General features: G+C 42.2%; 1 protein-coding gene across 1 annotated transcript in view; it reads right to left on the bottom strand.

Moving 5' to 3' along the window:
- The window catches only part of PLXNC1 (plexin C1), a 142,674-nt gene extending 127,552 nt beyond the window's left edge, over positions 1 to 15,122 (bottom strand). The window contains exon 1 of the mRNA XM_075209404.1: positions 14,090 to 15,122. Coding sequence (XP_075065505.1) covers positions 14,090 to 15,094 — 1,005 coding nt within the window. The 5' untranslated portion in view covers positions 15,095 to 15,122. The remainder of the gene's footprint in view (positions 1 to 14,089) is intronic.
- Between the last annotated feature and the right edge of the window lie 444 nt (positions 15,123 to 15,566).

The following is a 15,566-nucleotide window of genomic DNA, read 5'->3' as shown; positions in this document are numbered from 1 at the left end:
GTGGCACCATATGCCTCCTTTATAAAAGGGCAATGGTAACAATTCCATCAACTAATATATACATTTATCAAATACTTTATTTTTATTTTTCTTCTTTCCAGTTACCATACTTTACAGTAGGTGCAAAGTAGGATGGCAACTACCTCAAAACTAGTACTTATGTTCCTGGGGGGATGTGTTAAGTTGCAGCTTTTGAAAATCACAGATGTATGAAAGAGCTAACCGAAACGGAGGCTTACCAAAGCACCAATTTACAAATTGGCATCCCGACTTTTAGATAAGAATACAGAGAGTGAGATGTTTTAAGCGGCAGTTGTGCACACTGCCAAAAAAATCAATTGGAAAACCACCCAAAACAGAGATGAGGTTCTGAGAGATGAGAATGTCAGAATGGTTTTAAAAAAAGGATCATCATGTGCCGACAGGAGACAGGAAGTTCCGATCTACTGGCAGTCAGATTTTGTGCAAAAGTAATGGAAGGAGTTAAATTGGGAGTAACCTATCTGTTATCCAGCCACAGCCCCTTAGTTATCCTAAATAGGGCCCCATTGTCCTGGTTGTGGCCAGCTAGAAAGTCAGGAGATAGGCCTGTGGGTGTGTGGATTTGGGAAGGGACCACAGGGTACCATTGAGCCTTTCCTGAGACCCCTGGAAAAAATACACATGCCCACTTTAGTAATCTAATAATAAATTGTGCCCCCTTTATTATAATTTTATAGTGCCCCCTTTATTAATTAATAATTATATACTGCACCCTTTTATTATTACATAATTATATAGTGTCCCATTTATGAATGAATAACAGTAGAATACCCCATATAGAAATAAATAAATATTGTCCTCTTTTTTATTTTAATAATGAAACCACTGGCTTGTAAATCTGGTGGCTTGGAGGACAAAACAACCAGCGATGTGCAGTGGGCGATTGATAAGGCAATAGCTGTCCTTTACTTTGTTGGGAGTTTAGTACCCTGTATAACATGAACACATGGCAGTTGTAATCCCTCTTCTCTCCTCAATCTCATTTCACAATTTTATTACAGAACTTCCTCTTTCTTTACCACACTGTTTCCTCCGTATCTAATTCCATCCTCCGCCCCTCCCAGGAAAAACATTGCATGATTCCCGCTAGGCTATAGACTTAAACTTAGACCTAGAACTATATACAGCATACTCAATTTTGGCTAACTCAAATATGATTAGAGGGCAGGTTATTAGAATGACCAGATTACTATAATTTTAGGTGAACGACTGCGCTATGAAAAGAGCAGAGCCGTAAGTTAACATTTCAGCGCCTGGGGCGACAAGGAAAACTGCTGCCCTCCCCCCCCCCCTTGCCTTCAATTTTAACCAAATTAACCTATAGTATTCACAAACTGAGCAGCCCTTCAGCATTGCGCCCTGGGCGGACGTCCCTCTTGCACAGCCCTAGTTACGGCCCGGGAAAAGAGCCCTGGTTAAATATATCACGTCTGGAATAGCTTTAAAACATAAGTACACTTAAATACTGGCAGGTAATTTTATTTAGGCTGTGAAGTACATACGCTATTGTTTCATTTAAGTGTGGGTATGTGCGGTTAACGTTTCCCTGTGCTACTGTGTATAACACAGAACTGACAATTGTCAGCAGCCTTGGGTTTACTGAATTAGTTTGTTTCTTCTGTTAGATTTGCACCGTTATTCAAAGATTATTTTTTGCTTCACAAAAAAATACATTAAAAAAACCTGAAAATGTGATAATCTCTTCCCTTAAACCGCCTTGGTTATTCCTCCGAATGCTCCCAGTAATGTTTTAGATTACAATAAACACAAAATCACTGTTTAAAACAGAGACACATCAATTGCCATAAGGATCCAGCTTTGTGGGTGCTGTGGGTGCTTTATCACCCCCAATATCATAGTTGCCAACATTGGCAACTTGTGTCCCGGGAGGCAGGTGGGTGTGTGGGGGCGGGGCTAAAATTTATTTATTTTTTTTTGGTGTTGTTAGCCCCACCCCCAAAATGGCCTCCGTTTAATTTACCAAGCCACCGGGAATCGGGAAAATTGCCTGCTCTCCTGGGAGTCCGGGGGACAGACCCGAATTTCGTGAGTCTCCCGGACATTCCGGGAGAGTTGGCAAGTATGCCCAATATTTGTGCCGCCGAAACCACTAACCATATCTGTACACTGCAGTTTTCAGTCTTATTGGAAAGGGGAAAAGTAACATGCACACCCAATAATTTTCATACGTTTGCTTATATGTGTATGTAGGTAACTGGCTTTATGATGCAAAACTGAGAAATTCTATAAAGGCTATAATCAGACTGGGTTACAGTTAGTGGCATACTACAGAGATCAAATTTAGGCCCTGTCTTTTGTAATGACCTTGTTGGGGGTCTAGAAAGTGTTTACAGATGATACTAAACTATGTAGGGTCATAAAAATGGATGAATGCTCCCTTCCACACATGCACACTAAAATAATAATGTGATTCCCTGGAAGACGAGTCTGCCACTTACCACTGCTCTGCTCCCAAACCAGGCCTTTGGAAACCACCCTTAGAAATCCTGTGTTTGACCCTGGGTCTTTAAGCCCTTTTTAACATTGTTCTTACTTATACTTTAACAGACAATAATTCTATTCCAAAAAATAACGTTTTTTTAAGTGCATCCGTTCTGGTAACAGTATCTGATGATGGCATTCACACACCAGGGAGTACCACTTCTATGCCTGATAAATAGGCTTCTCAAACAGTGGTTATTTTGTATAAAACTTCCTTTTTAAATAAAACATACTTAGAAGAACGTAAGCAATCCAGTATTATGGAACCTATTACCGTCCAGTTGCTGTGGAACTACAAACCCCAGCATGCCTGGATGTTTGTAGTTCCACAACAGCTGGAGGGTAACAGGTTGAATAATACTGGGCTGTTTCAGAAGAATTGGTATTTTGGCAGGGCGATCAGATTGGGATGGGATTTTGGGGCCCAAACCTGTCCGTGTCTCAATCCAGCTCTGAAGACCATAATTTTATATTATACCTTCACTGGCACAATTATCCATCTAGACCTCAAAGAAGGATCAGCAAAGCCCCACCCAGCGCCTCAAAAAAATGTTCAAAAGCATTTTAAACAAATAAGTCCTTCTTAATATGTGTACTATAATCATACATTTTAAACTGTAAAGCTAGCTGAATATGTTTAGGATTCTCATATTAAAAGTCATCTACACTTTAGAAAAGGGGAGCTTTTTTGCACTTTGCAATGCTTTTATATGGCAAAGCAGGTTTCTACCAATGTAATGGAAACATTGAAATGTACGATAATAGCGAATTATAATAAAGACAGTGCAGATTTACACTCACTCTCATTATATATTTAAGTGAATGAAGCTTAAACAAACTGTATTTTAGGAGAAAATGGGAAAAGTTAAATAATGTATGGGGTGTTCCTAATGGGCCAGTAGGTGGGACTGATGTATTTATGTTTTCCACTGTGTGCATTTCTTGCTCTAACCTCACTCCCGCAAAGAAAGGTACAGAGTGATTTAATGGGGGCAGTTCCCAAAAATGGAATGCGAAGGGTTTGTTTAAATAGTAAATTATATAATTTCCTATAGAGTGTATCCTTTAAGTGCCAGGAGGTGGTACGAGCAGCTGCAGATGCTCCAACACGAAATCTTCAACCTGGTACAAAGTACTTTGCTCCCGAACTACCAACTTAATTACAGCTTACAGCTGAATGTATAAAGGGAATAAATTGATGTGACAAAACACAGTTCACCTCAATTAAATCTGCATAGGTGACTGCCATAGTAATTAACTGGGCTCAAAGTAGTTTGTACCAAGTGGAAGGTGTCATGTTGGAGCATCTGCAGCTACCGGCACTAACAAGTTGGTCAGTTTTGGGTGGAATATCCTTGAATAAACCTTGGTCCCCAAAACCCAAATATTGTTTTCCTGGGTTTTTGCATTCAGGATTTATGGTGGGCAGGGGCGGTTTGGGCTGGACAGAAAATTACTATTTTGGGCCAGTGCAGGGATCGGCCCAAGTCTCTATTACCTGGCCCCTCCTCTGAGACTAGCCACCTTCCATCATTGGCCACGGCTCCTTCTCCCCCCCCTCCCCTCCTTATGTGTGGCCTATTACATGGGACGCACACCACGTGACATGTGTCGTCCCATGTGTGAAGTACTACAGATGTGCAGGTGGAACAAGGTAAGGAGGGGGGTGTTAATATAGTGAGTGTGTATGTAGTGTCTTAATATAGTGTGTATGGGGAGTATATAAATTTATAGGAGTTTGTGTTTGTGTGTGGGCAGTATATAAATATAGTGTGTGTTTGGGTAGTATATTAATATAGTGTGTGTGTGTGTGGGCAGTATATTAATATAGTGTGTATGTGTGTGTGGGCAGTATATTAATATAGTGTGTATGTGTGTGTGGGCAGTATATTAAAATAGTGTGTGTGTCTGTGTGTGGGCAGTATATTAATATAGTGTGTGTGTGGGCAGTATATTAACATAGTGTTTGTGTGTGGGCAGTATATTAATATAGTGTGTGTATGGGCAGTATATTAAAATAGTGTGTGTGTCTGTGTGTGGGGCAGTATATTAATATAGTGTGTGTGTGTGTGTGTGTGTGTGTGTGTGTGTGTGTGTGTGTGTGTGTGTTTTTGTGTGTGTGGGCAGTATATTAATATAATTTGGCTATGGGCAGTATAATAAAATAGTGTGTGTGTGGGCAGTATATTAATATAGTGTGTGTATGGGCAGTATATTAAAATAGTGAGTGTGTCTGTGTGTGTGTGGGCAGTATATTAATATAGTGTGTATGGGCAGTATATTAAAATAGTGTGTGTGTGTGTGTGTGTGTGTGTGGGTAGTATATTAAAATAGTGAGTGTGTCTGTGTGTGTGGGCAGTATATTAATATAGTGTGTATGGGCAGTATATTAAAATAGTGTGTGTGTATGTGTGCGTGGGCAGTATATTAATATAGTGTGTGTGTGGGGGCAGTATATTAACATAGTGTTTGTGTGTGGGCAGTATATTAATATAGTGTGTGTATGGGCAGTAAATTAAAATAGTGTGTGTGTGTCTGTGTGTGTGGGCAGTATATTAATATAGTGTGAGTGTGTGTTTGTGTGTGTGGGCAGTATATTAATATAGGGTGCGGGCAGTATGTTAATATAGTATGTGTGTGAGGGGGGGTCAGTATGTTTATATAATATGTGAGGGAAGGGGGGTCTTAATCTAGTGTGGGAGGTAGGTTATTTAATGGTGGGGTGCAGGTGGGTGCTAATTATTTAATGGGTGCTACTATATTTGTGGGGTGACAATGGGGCAATTTAATGTATTGGTGCAGCTATTTAATTTAATAGTGGGGCCTATTAATTTAAGGTGAGGTGACGGTACCTTTAATTTAATGCTGGGGTGGTTTGGAGCTATTTATTGAATATGGGACTAATTTTAGGGAAGAGGGCTATTTGTTTATTGTGAATATGAATTATTTAATGCCGGTGATAGTTGTGGGAAATGATTATATTAAACGCAAATGCTATTTAATTTATTGCTGGGGACAATTGGAAGGTACATTCACAGTCAAGGCAGTTCATGAAGGCAGAGCTTTGTGCACCAAACAGTAGTGCACACAGTATTACCTGTGTATTGTATACAATTTGTCTAAAATGATAACCATGTTACATCTTAGGGGCCCCACTGTCTAGAGTGCACTCGGCCCTCCAGAGGCTTAATCCAGCTCTGGGCCAGGGTGTCAGATTGACACCTAGGGCTAGATTTACTAAGCTGCGGGTTTAAAAAAGTGGGGATGTTGCCTATAGCAACCAATCAGATTCTAGCTTTCAATTTAGTACTTTCTACAAAATGACAGCCAGAATCTGATTGGTTGCTATAGGCAACATCCCCACTTTTTCAAACCCGCAGCTTAGTAAATCTAGCCCCTAGTGTGATGCTCCTCCTCACAGTACCACCCCTCATATTATTTGTTTTAGGTTAACCTTAAAACAATTAATAACTCTATTAGTATATTGGGTGAAGCAAAAACAATCCATTTGCTGGCAAAAACATCAGATTTTTAAAGCAAATGGACTTTGCATTTTGATAAATCCCATTATAGTCAGACAGGTGTGTACAGAAGGGAAAAGAAAAAATGTTGTAGGGAGCACAAACATATAAAATAAAATGCAATATAAAGTGAGGTTTGTTTTTTGTTGCATTATTTATTTTTATTATTTAAGATTTATCATCTATAATAATAAAGTATTGCTGGTTTAAGCAACAATATAATAGCCTCTTGATACATATATATTGTAGGGATGTGCACCGGCGACTTTTGAGGTCTCGTGTTTTGTGTTTTGGATCCGGATTTTCGTTATTTTTGAGGTTCGGATTTGTCTCGCAAAACACTTGACGAAAGGTCTCGGTTCGGATTTAAGGTATTGGATTCGGATTTTTTTTGAAAAAAACATAAAAAGTTTAAAAATCAAGTTTTTGGGCTTATTTTCACTACTAGGCTATTATTAACCTCAATAACATTCAATAACAAGCATTTCCACTAATTTACAGTGTATTCTGAACACCTCACAATATAGTTATTAGTCCAAAACGTTGCAAAAAGGTATCTTTCTGGACTGCGTAGAGGAGTGGGTCACCACAATATCTTAAAAACCCTGAACTTTTATGATTCGCACCAATAATTGTACCTGGACTGCGTAGAGGAGTGGGTCACCACAATATATTAAAAACCCTGAACTTTTATGAATCGCACCAATAAATGTACCTGGACTGCGTAGAGGAGTGGGTCACCACAATATATATAATAAGAAAACCACCAACTTGTTTGATTCGCACCAATAAATGTACCTGGACTGCGTAGAGGAGTGGGTCACCACAATATATTAAAAACCCTGAACTTTTATGAATCGCACCAATAAATGTACCTGGACTGCGTAGAGGAGTGGGTCACCACAATATATATAATAAGAAAACCATCAACTAGTTTGATTCGCACCAATAAATGTACCTGGACTGCGTAGAGGAGTGGGTCACCACAATATATTAAAAACCCTGAACTTTTATGAATCGCACCAATAAATGTACCTGGACTGCGTAGAGGAGTGGGTCACCACAATATATATAATAAGAAAACCACCAACTTGTTTGATTCGCACCAATAAATGTACCTGGACTGCGTAGAGGAGTGGGTCACCACAATATATTAAAAACCCTGAACTTTTATGAATCGCACCAATAAATGTACCTGGACTGCGTAGAGGAGTGGGTCACCACAATATATATAATAAGAAAACCATCAACTTGTTTGATTCGCACCAATAAATGTACCTGGACTGCGTAGAGGAGTGGGTCACCACAATATATTAAAAACCCTGAACTTTTATGAATCGCACCAATAAATGTACCTGGACTGCGTAGAGGAGTGGGTCACCACAAGATATATTAAAAACCCTGAACTTTTATGATTCGCACCAATAAATGTACCTGGACTGCGTAGAGGAGTGGGTCACCACAATATATTAAAAACCCTGAACTTTTATGATTCGCACCAATAATTGTACCTGGACTGCGTAGAGGAGTGGGTCACCACAATATCTTAAAAACCCTGAACTTTTATGATTCGCACCAATAATTGTACCTGGACTGCGTAGAGGAGTGGGTCACCACAATATATATAATAAGAAAACCATCAACTTGTTTGATTCGCACCAATAAATGTACCTGGACTGCGTAGAGGAGTGGGTCACCACAATATATTAAAAACCCTGAACGTTTATGAATCGCACCAATAAATGTACCTGGACTGCGTAGAGGAGTGGGTCACCACAATATATTAAAAACCCTGAACTTTTATGAATCGCACCAATAAATGTACCTGGACTGCGTAGAGGAGTGGGTCACCACAAGATATATTAAAAACCCTGAACTTTTATGAATCGCACCAATAAATGTACCTGGACTGCCTAGAGGAGTGGGCACTGGGCACCACAATAAAATATATAAAAAACCTTCAACAGGTCTGCATTACACTACACATACGGCTGCTCCTCCATCCTCTCCATCATATACATGTTGGAGTTTTAGCGTGTGACAACCTCTTGTTTTTGATAATGTCAGTGCATTTTGAATATTTTTCAATTTGCCCCACACCACTGAATGTACTTTATCTATGATACGCATCTATCTATCTTGACTGCGTAGTGTGGTGGCCCCGGTACACAATTTGGTACCGAGGCCACAATATAATTAAAAAACCCTCCACGTGTCAGAATTCCACCAAACAAGTATCTGGACTGCGTAGTGGGGTGGCCCCGGTACCCAATTTGATACCGGGGCCACAATACCTCCTCAAAACATGCTCCAGACAATTCGTCATTGACAGACCCCAGACAGACAGGGTCGTAGTGTTATTGTTTGACTTTGTAAACCCAAAAAAATGTCCCTGTTGCACTTGCACATAGTCGTGCAATGAAGACTGACTTTTTCATTTAAAGGCACGATCTTTAAAGTGTCAGAAAGAGAGAGAAGACACAGGAGAGGAGAGTTGTAGCTGGGGACCTGGGGTGGAAGCTCCCAGGCTCCCCCAGCATTGCCTGGAAGTCTGAGCGTGGTGACTGAGCCAGGGCAAGGAATGTGTGCCCTGGATGAGGGGGAGAACTCCATGCCACTATAGTGAACCCAAGAGAGAGGGGGACACTGCACATGGAAGAGGCCCTGGAGTGAGGGCTGCTACAAGAGGCATGGTAGCTGTAGTGTCAGATCCTGAGGCTGAGAGTACACAGAGTGACGTGTCAGAGCACAGGAGACATTATCCCCGCAGAGGAGGGATGAGCTGCAGTTGAGAGGTCTGTTGTTGAAATAGGACATGCACACTTTAACAAACCAATCATTTCAGCGACAGGGCCTACCAAACAACTTTGACTGAAATGATTGGTTTGTTTGGGCCCCCACACCAAAAAAGCTATTCATCTCTCCCTGTACAGACTAAACAGGCTCTACTGAGGCAAGATGTCGTCCTCATCCTCAACCTCTGATTCCTCTCCCCCTACAGTGTGTACTTCCTCCTCATCACACATTATCAATTCGTCCCCGCTGGACTCCACAACCACAGGTCCCTCTGTAGTATCTGGAGGGCAGTGCTGTACTTCATTGAGGAATTGATTATTCATTTTTATAAACATCATTTTTTCAACGTTGTGAGGAAGCAACCTCCTTCGCCGCTCACTGACCAGGTTCCCCGCTGCACTAAAAACTCTTTCCGAGTACACACTGGAGGGGGGACAACTCAGGTAAAATAGAGCCAGTTTGTACAGGGGCTTCCAAACTGCCTTTTTTTCCTGCCAGTAACAATATGGACTGTCTGACATGTCTACTTGGATGGTGTCAGCAAAGTAATCATCCACAATTTTTTCTATTGTCACAGCATCCAATGCAGCGAGAGTAGACATGTCTGCAATGGTTGGCAGGTCCTTCAGTCCGGACCAGATGTTATCAGCATCCCCGCCAGTGCCTCTTTTGGGAAAACTGAGCTTTTTCCTCGCAGCCATAGATGTGGAAGAAAATGAGGGTGGAGCTGTTGGCATGTCACGGTCCTCTTCAGAGGACAATCTCCTGACCAGCAGGTCTTTGCACCGCTGTAGATTTGTGTCCGCCGGAAACAGAGACACAACATACGCTTTAAACCGAGGATCGAGCACGGTGGCCAGAATGTATTCCTCTGACTTTAAAAGAGTGACCACCCTCGGATCCTGGCAAAGCGTACGAAGGGCTACATCCACAAGACCTACATGCTTGCTGTAATCGCAATGGCTTACCAGCTCCTCCCTCACTTTCTCCAGCTGCTTCTGCAACAGCCTGATCAGGGGAATGACCTGACTCAAGCTGGCAGTGTCGGAACTGACTTCTCGTGTGGCAAGTTCAAATGGCTGCAGAACCTTGCACAACACGGAAATCAGTCTCCACTGCGCTTGACTCAGGCGCATCCCCACTCCTTTGCCTATGTCGTAGGTGGCTGTGTAGGCCTGAATGGCCTTTTGCTGCTCCTCCATCCTCTGCAGCATATAGAGGGTGGAGTTCCAGCGCGTCACAACCTCTTGTTTGAGGTGATGGCAGGGCAGGTTCAAGCTTTTTTGATGTGCCTCTAGTCTGCGGTAGGCACTGGCTGAATGCCGAAAGTGTCCAGCAATTTTGCGGGCCACCGCAAGCATCTCCTGCACACCCCTGTCACTCTTGAGGTAATGCTGCACCACCAAATTAATGGTGTGGGCAAAACATGGGACGTGCTGGAAATTGCCCATATTTAATGCCCGCACAATGTTACTGGCATTGTCTGACACCACAAATCCCCATGAGAGTCTAAGTGGGGTAAGCCACTGGGAGATAATTTCCCTCATTTTCTCTAATATGTTGTCAGCGTTGTGCCTCTTATTAAAGCCTGTAATGCACAATGTTGCCTGCCTTTGCATGAGCAGCCATTTTGTAGATGCTGCTACTGATGCAGCTGTTGCTGTTGCTGCGGAAGGGGATGCATCTACCCAGTGGGCTGTCACAGTCATATAGTCCTTCGTTTGCCCAGAACCACTTGTCCACATGTCCGTGGTTAAGTGGACAGTGGGTACAACCGCATTTTTAAGAGCACTGAGGACACTTGATCGTACTTCTCTGTACATTTTTGGTATCGCCTGCCTAGTGAAGTGGAATCTCGAGGGGATTTGGTACCGGGGACACAATACCTCCATCAACCCTCTAAATCCCACTCCACTGATGGCGGACACCGGGCGCACGTCTAACACCAACATTGCAGTTACAGCCGCAGTTATACGCTTTGCAATAGGGTGACTACTATCGTATTTGGTGGTCATGGCAAACGACTGTTGGACGGTCAATTGTTTGGTGAAAGACTTAGCGGTCTTACGACTTCCCCTCTGGGAAGATGACCGACTAACAGCAGCAACAGCAGCAGTGGCAGTAGTAGGCGTACCGCTGCAGGATTCCTCGGATGAATCCCGTATTGAGGAGGACTCAGTCTGGCTGGTGACTTGGGCTGCAGGACTGAATCTGATGGAGATTGTGGAGGAAGTTGACGAGGAGGGTGTTGCTGGTGTGTATCCAACTGGACCACGGGATTTAGGTGTCCCTGTACCGATGAGGGTCCTAGCCCCAGTTCCTGAACTAACCACTGAACTATGAAGGTTATTCAGGTGACGTATAAGGGAGGATGTTCCTAGGTGGGCAAGATCCTTACCCCTGCTTATTTGAGCTTTACATAAGCTACATATTGCCATACATTGGTTGTCTGGATTTGGATAAAAATAACTCCAGACCGAAGAGGTGCATTTTTTGGTCTTCTGACCAGGCATGACGATGGGCTTTTTCATCCCATGGACATCAGCTGTTTCCCCCCCTGGTGCCTCATTTACAATAACCACATCACCATCCTCATCATCAAGTTCCTCCACAGCGCCAGCTACATCATCAATAGCCTCCTCCCGAGCCACCTCTTCCCGTACAGTGATGGGAAGGTCAGGCTTGACAACCACCAACACCCTTGGACTCGCCTTGGGGATTTGTGATAATTTCTCTTTAGAAGGCAGAGTTGTTTGCTGTTTTGTTGCTGACAGCATAACTCTCTTCAATTTTTTGTAGGGGGGGGGGAGGAGGAGGAGGGCTAAGATCCGTGGGTGAAGCTGAACCACTAGTCATGAACACGGGCCAGGGCCTAAGCCGTTCCTTGCCACTCCGTGTCGTAAATGGCATATTGGCAACTTTACGTTTCTCCTCAGATGATTTTAAGTTTCTCTTTTTGCTACTTTTTCTTAACTTGGGCTTTTTGGATTTTACATGCCCGGTACTACGAGATTGGGCATCGGGCTTGGAAGACGACGTTGATGGCATTTCATCGTCTATGTCATGACTAGTGGCAGCAGCTTCAGCATTAGGAGGAAGTGGGTCTTGATCTTTCCCTACTTTATCCTCCAAATTTTTGGTCTCCATTATATGTAGCACAAGATACTGCAGAATGTGTGAACTTGGTAATATTGCAGTACCAATGGACTTATACTGCTGGATTGGTTTTGCAAATTTGGTTATAATTATTATATATATATTTTTTTTTTTATTTTTTATTTTTTTTTACTTTTTTTTTATTTTTTAAAAAACTTGGGAATAGTGGGGAAATAACTATGCCCTTAGAAGCACAGAGCACAGGACACAGCACCACTGGACTGAACAGGACACGGCACAGGACCCAGCAGCACTACGGAACTCAGCAGGACAGAGCACAGGACACAGCACCACTGGACTGATACTGCAGAATGTGTGAACTTGGTAATATTGCAGTACCAATGGACTTATAATGCTGGATTGGTTTTGCAAATTTGGTTATAATTATTATATATTTTTTTTTTTTTAAATTTTTTATTATTTTTTACTTTTTTTTTATTTTTTAAAAACTTGGGAATAATGGGGAAATAACTATGCCCTTAGAAGCACAGAGCACAGGACACAGCACCACTGGACTGAACAGGACACGGCACAGGACCCAGCAGCACTACGGAACTCAGCAGGACAGAGCACAGGACACAGCACCACTGGACTGATACTGCAGAATGTGTAAACTTTGTAATATTGCAGTACCACTGGACTTTTACTGCTGAATGTGTGAACTTGGTAATATTGCAGTACCAATGGGCTTATACTGCAGGATTGGTTGTGAAAATTTTGTGGTAATTAAAAAATATTAAAGTAGTTTTTGGTATTTTTTAAAAAAACTTTTTTTTATTTTTTTAAACACAGGGGAATATTGGGGAAATAACTATGCCCTTAGAAGCACAGAGCACAGGACACAGCACCACTGGACTGAACAGGACACAGCACAGGACCCAGCAGCACCACTGACCTCAGAAGGACAGAGCACAGCACACAGCACCACTGGACTGATACTGCAGAACACAGCACAGCACAGCACAGCACAGCACAGCACAGCACAGCACAGCACAGCACAGCACTAAACAGCACAGCACAGCACAGCACTAAACAGCACAGAACTAAACAGCACAGAACTAAACAGCACAGAACTAAACAGCACAGAACTAAACAGCACAGAGGACCACCTAACACACCCTCCCTCTACCCTGATCAATGCCCGAGTGAAGATGGCGGCGACTAGCGGGGAATTTATAGGATCCGAGTATCGCGAGATCCGACAACGGGATTATGAGTCAGAGCCTCAGTTTCACTTTTGAATTTGGCGCCAATACCCGGATCTGTCTCGGATCCGACTCGGATCCGCAACGTTCGGGTGGGCTCGGATTTCAGAAATCCGAGCGCGCTCATCCCTAATATATTGTACTGAAAACCACCCTTTAAGGATGGTCCAGTGTTCTGTGCTTGTACCCCGGGCTAAAGTCTACCAACCAGTCCCTGACAGTGGGTTTCCCCGACGCACGCCAAAGCTCCATTCTCATTCATTTCCAGCTCTTTATGTGTGAGAGACTTCTGATGACCTGTCAGATATACTGAATGCCTAAGTCCAAGGAAGTAAGCTTTACAAACTGGAATTTGACAAAATCCAGTTTTGGATGTAATTATGCTTTAAGCATACTTGCCCATTCACCAGGAATGTCCAAGACAATCCTGAATTCTGGGGTACCTTTGCCGGACTCCCAGGAGAGCACCCTCCTAATTAGGAAGTGTGCAGGATGCGCCACCCTTCCGCATCCTGCACACTTCCTAATTAGGAGGGTGGGATGGGGAACCTTGATGATGTGATCTGTGCCATTTTGGCCCAGCCCCATGGTTTGATGGTGCAATCGCCATGGGGGTGGTAGCAAAATGATGCAAGTCCCCGCACTTTCCTAGACTGGCTAATCCAGGATCTCCAAGAGGGAAGCATAAGAAATTTGGTAAGTATGCCTTTAAGAAAAGCTACTCTGCATTAGCAGATCAGGGGGGTGATGTGAGTGTGTAGAACAGTTGACTTTCTCCGTATAACCTGCTGTCAGCAACAGTGTATTTCAAAATCAAATGTCATTGCATATACAAAATAAATCTGCTCTACTACAGTAAATACTCACACAATCATGATAATTTTCAACTGAAAAGTCATTGTTGATGCACCCTTTGGATCGGTTATCCAAGACAGAGAAATTGTAGACGCAAAGTGCTGTTCTGTCCGGGGACACAGTCTTGTTTGTAGAAAATATTCCAGCCCAAAAATCTCCTCCTGAACTAGTGAATGAAAATGAAGACAAAATAGCCTCACTTTGTGTCTTCCTGCCACATATAAGATTGGACTGACTATCAAAGTTAAATGATAACTGATTATTCTCGTCAACTACGTGCATAACAACAATCCTCGCACCTGTACTGTGAGTTTGGTAATAAGGAAATATAAAATGTTGCTTCCACTGAAATGCATCCACAAAATGTAGAGCCGTTGTAGTTCCATTTAATAAAACAAAAGTGTTTTTATCTGTAAACTCGCCACTCTCTATCTTTCTAATTTGTATTGGCCTTTCTGTGCGTGGGCAGTGTCCACGAGTAAATGTAGCAACAATTAAGTAGAAGAAATTGTCTTTAAAGAACGTAAGTCCCGTTGCGGCGTATTCAGGTTCGCTAGGCACAATGCATTCAGTAGGTTTTGTTAGAGCCGTCAGCTCGGTGATACTTCGCACCCTGCAAAATCCTTTGTTTTCATTCCAGCAACTGAGCACAGTGTCACCATACACAAGTAGGATTTTGTTATAATAAGTAGAAATCGAACCCATCTGGCCTCTTTTTGTGCACTCTGTGCCATTTACTCCACGTGGTCCTGAACTTTTCAGCTTATTAAGTGTGTGATTAAATTGGTACAGGCAATTTTCTGTGGCTACAATAACATATTGTCTTCCAACAGCAATGTTATTGACAGGAAATTCGAATGCGAAGGATCCTTCACTCGACACAGGATCTGTTGCTAGAAGACTGACGAGAATAGAGAATATGATGCTGGCAGAATGAGTGCTTGACATCCTGTACAACTGCTTTCCAGGTGTGAGGTCTATCGGCACGGTGTGTGCTCTGTCTGCAGACATGAGCATGGAACTGGCATCTAATACATTAATAAGAATGTTGTAATACTGCACTAGTTCCCCTTTTAAAGGCAACTTCCTGAGGTCTTGATCGCTAGTAACTTTATAAATATATGCTGACATGTCATCATTCATATACACTGTCTAATGAGTTGCAAATAGTTATTTTTTACTTAAAAGTTTATAATGTATGGCTTATATAGTAAACCCAATATTGCACATGTGTAATTGTTTCCGCTCTGCCAACTTCTTTCATGCTAAAGTAGCTAGGTCAAAATTTAAAATAATAAAATGCGGCAACTGCTATATATACAAACCAATGTATCTACTATCAATTCACTATCATTATTATTAGCTGCTGAAACATTTATTAGTATCAGTCTAGCTTAGCTAGTATGTATGCAGTGAGGAAAGGCATAGAAAGGACAATCCCATGTTTAAATAATATATATAATAAAAAAAATTGCTTAATACATTTTTT

The sequence above is a fragment of the Mixophyes fleayi genome, chromosome 4 (assembly GCF_038048845.1).
Source record: "Mixophyes fleayi isolate aMixFle1 chromosome 4, aMixFle1.hap1, whole genome shotgun sequence".
NCBI classification, from domain to species: domain Eukaryota; kingdom Metazoa; phylum Chordata; class Amphibia; order Anura; family Limnodynastidae; genus Mixophyes; species Mixophyes fleayi.
Note: the sequence above shows the minus strand (reverse complement) of the source record. Positions and strands in the feature narration are given on the sequence as shown.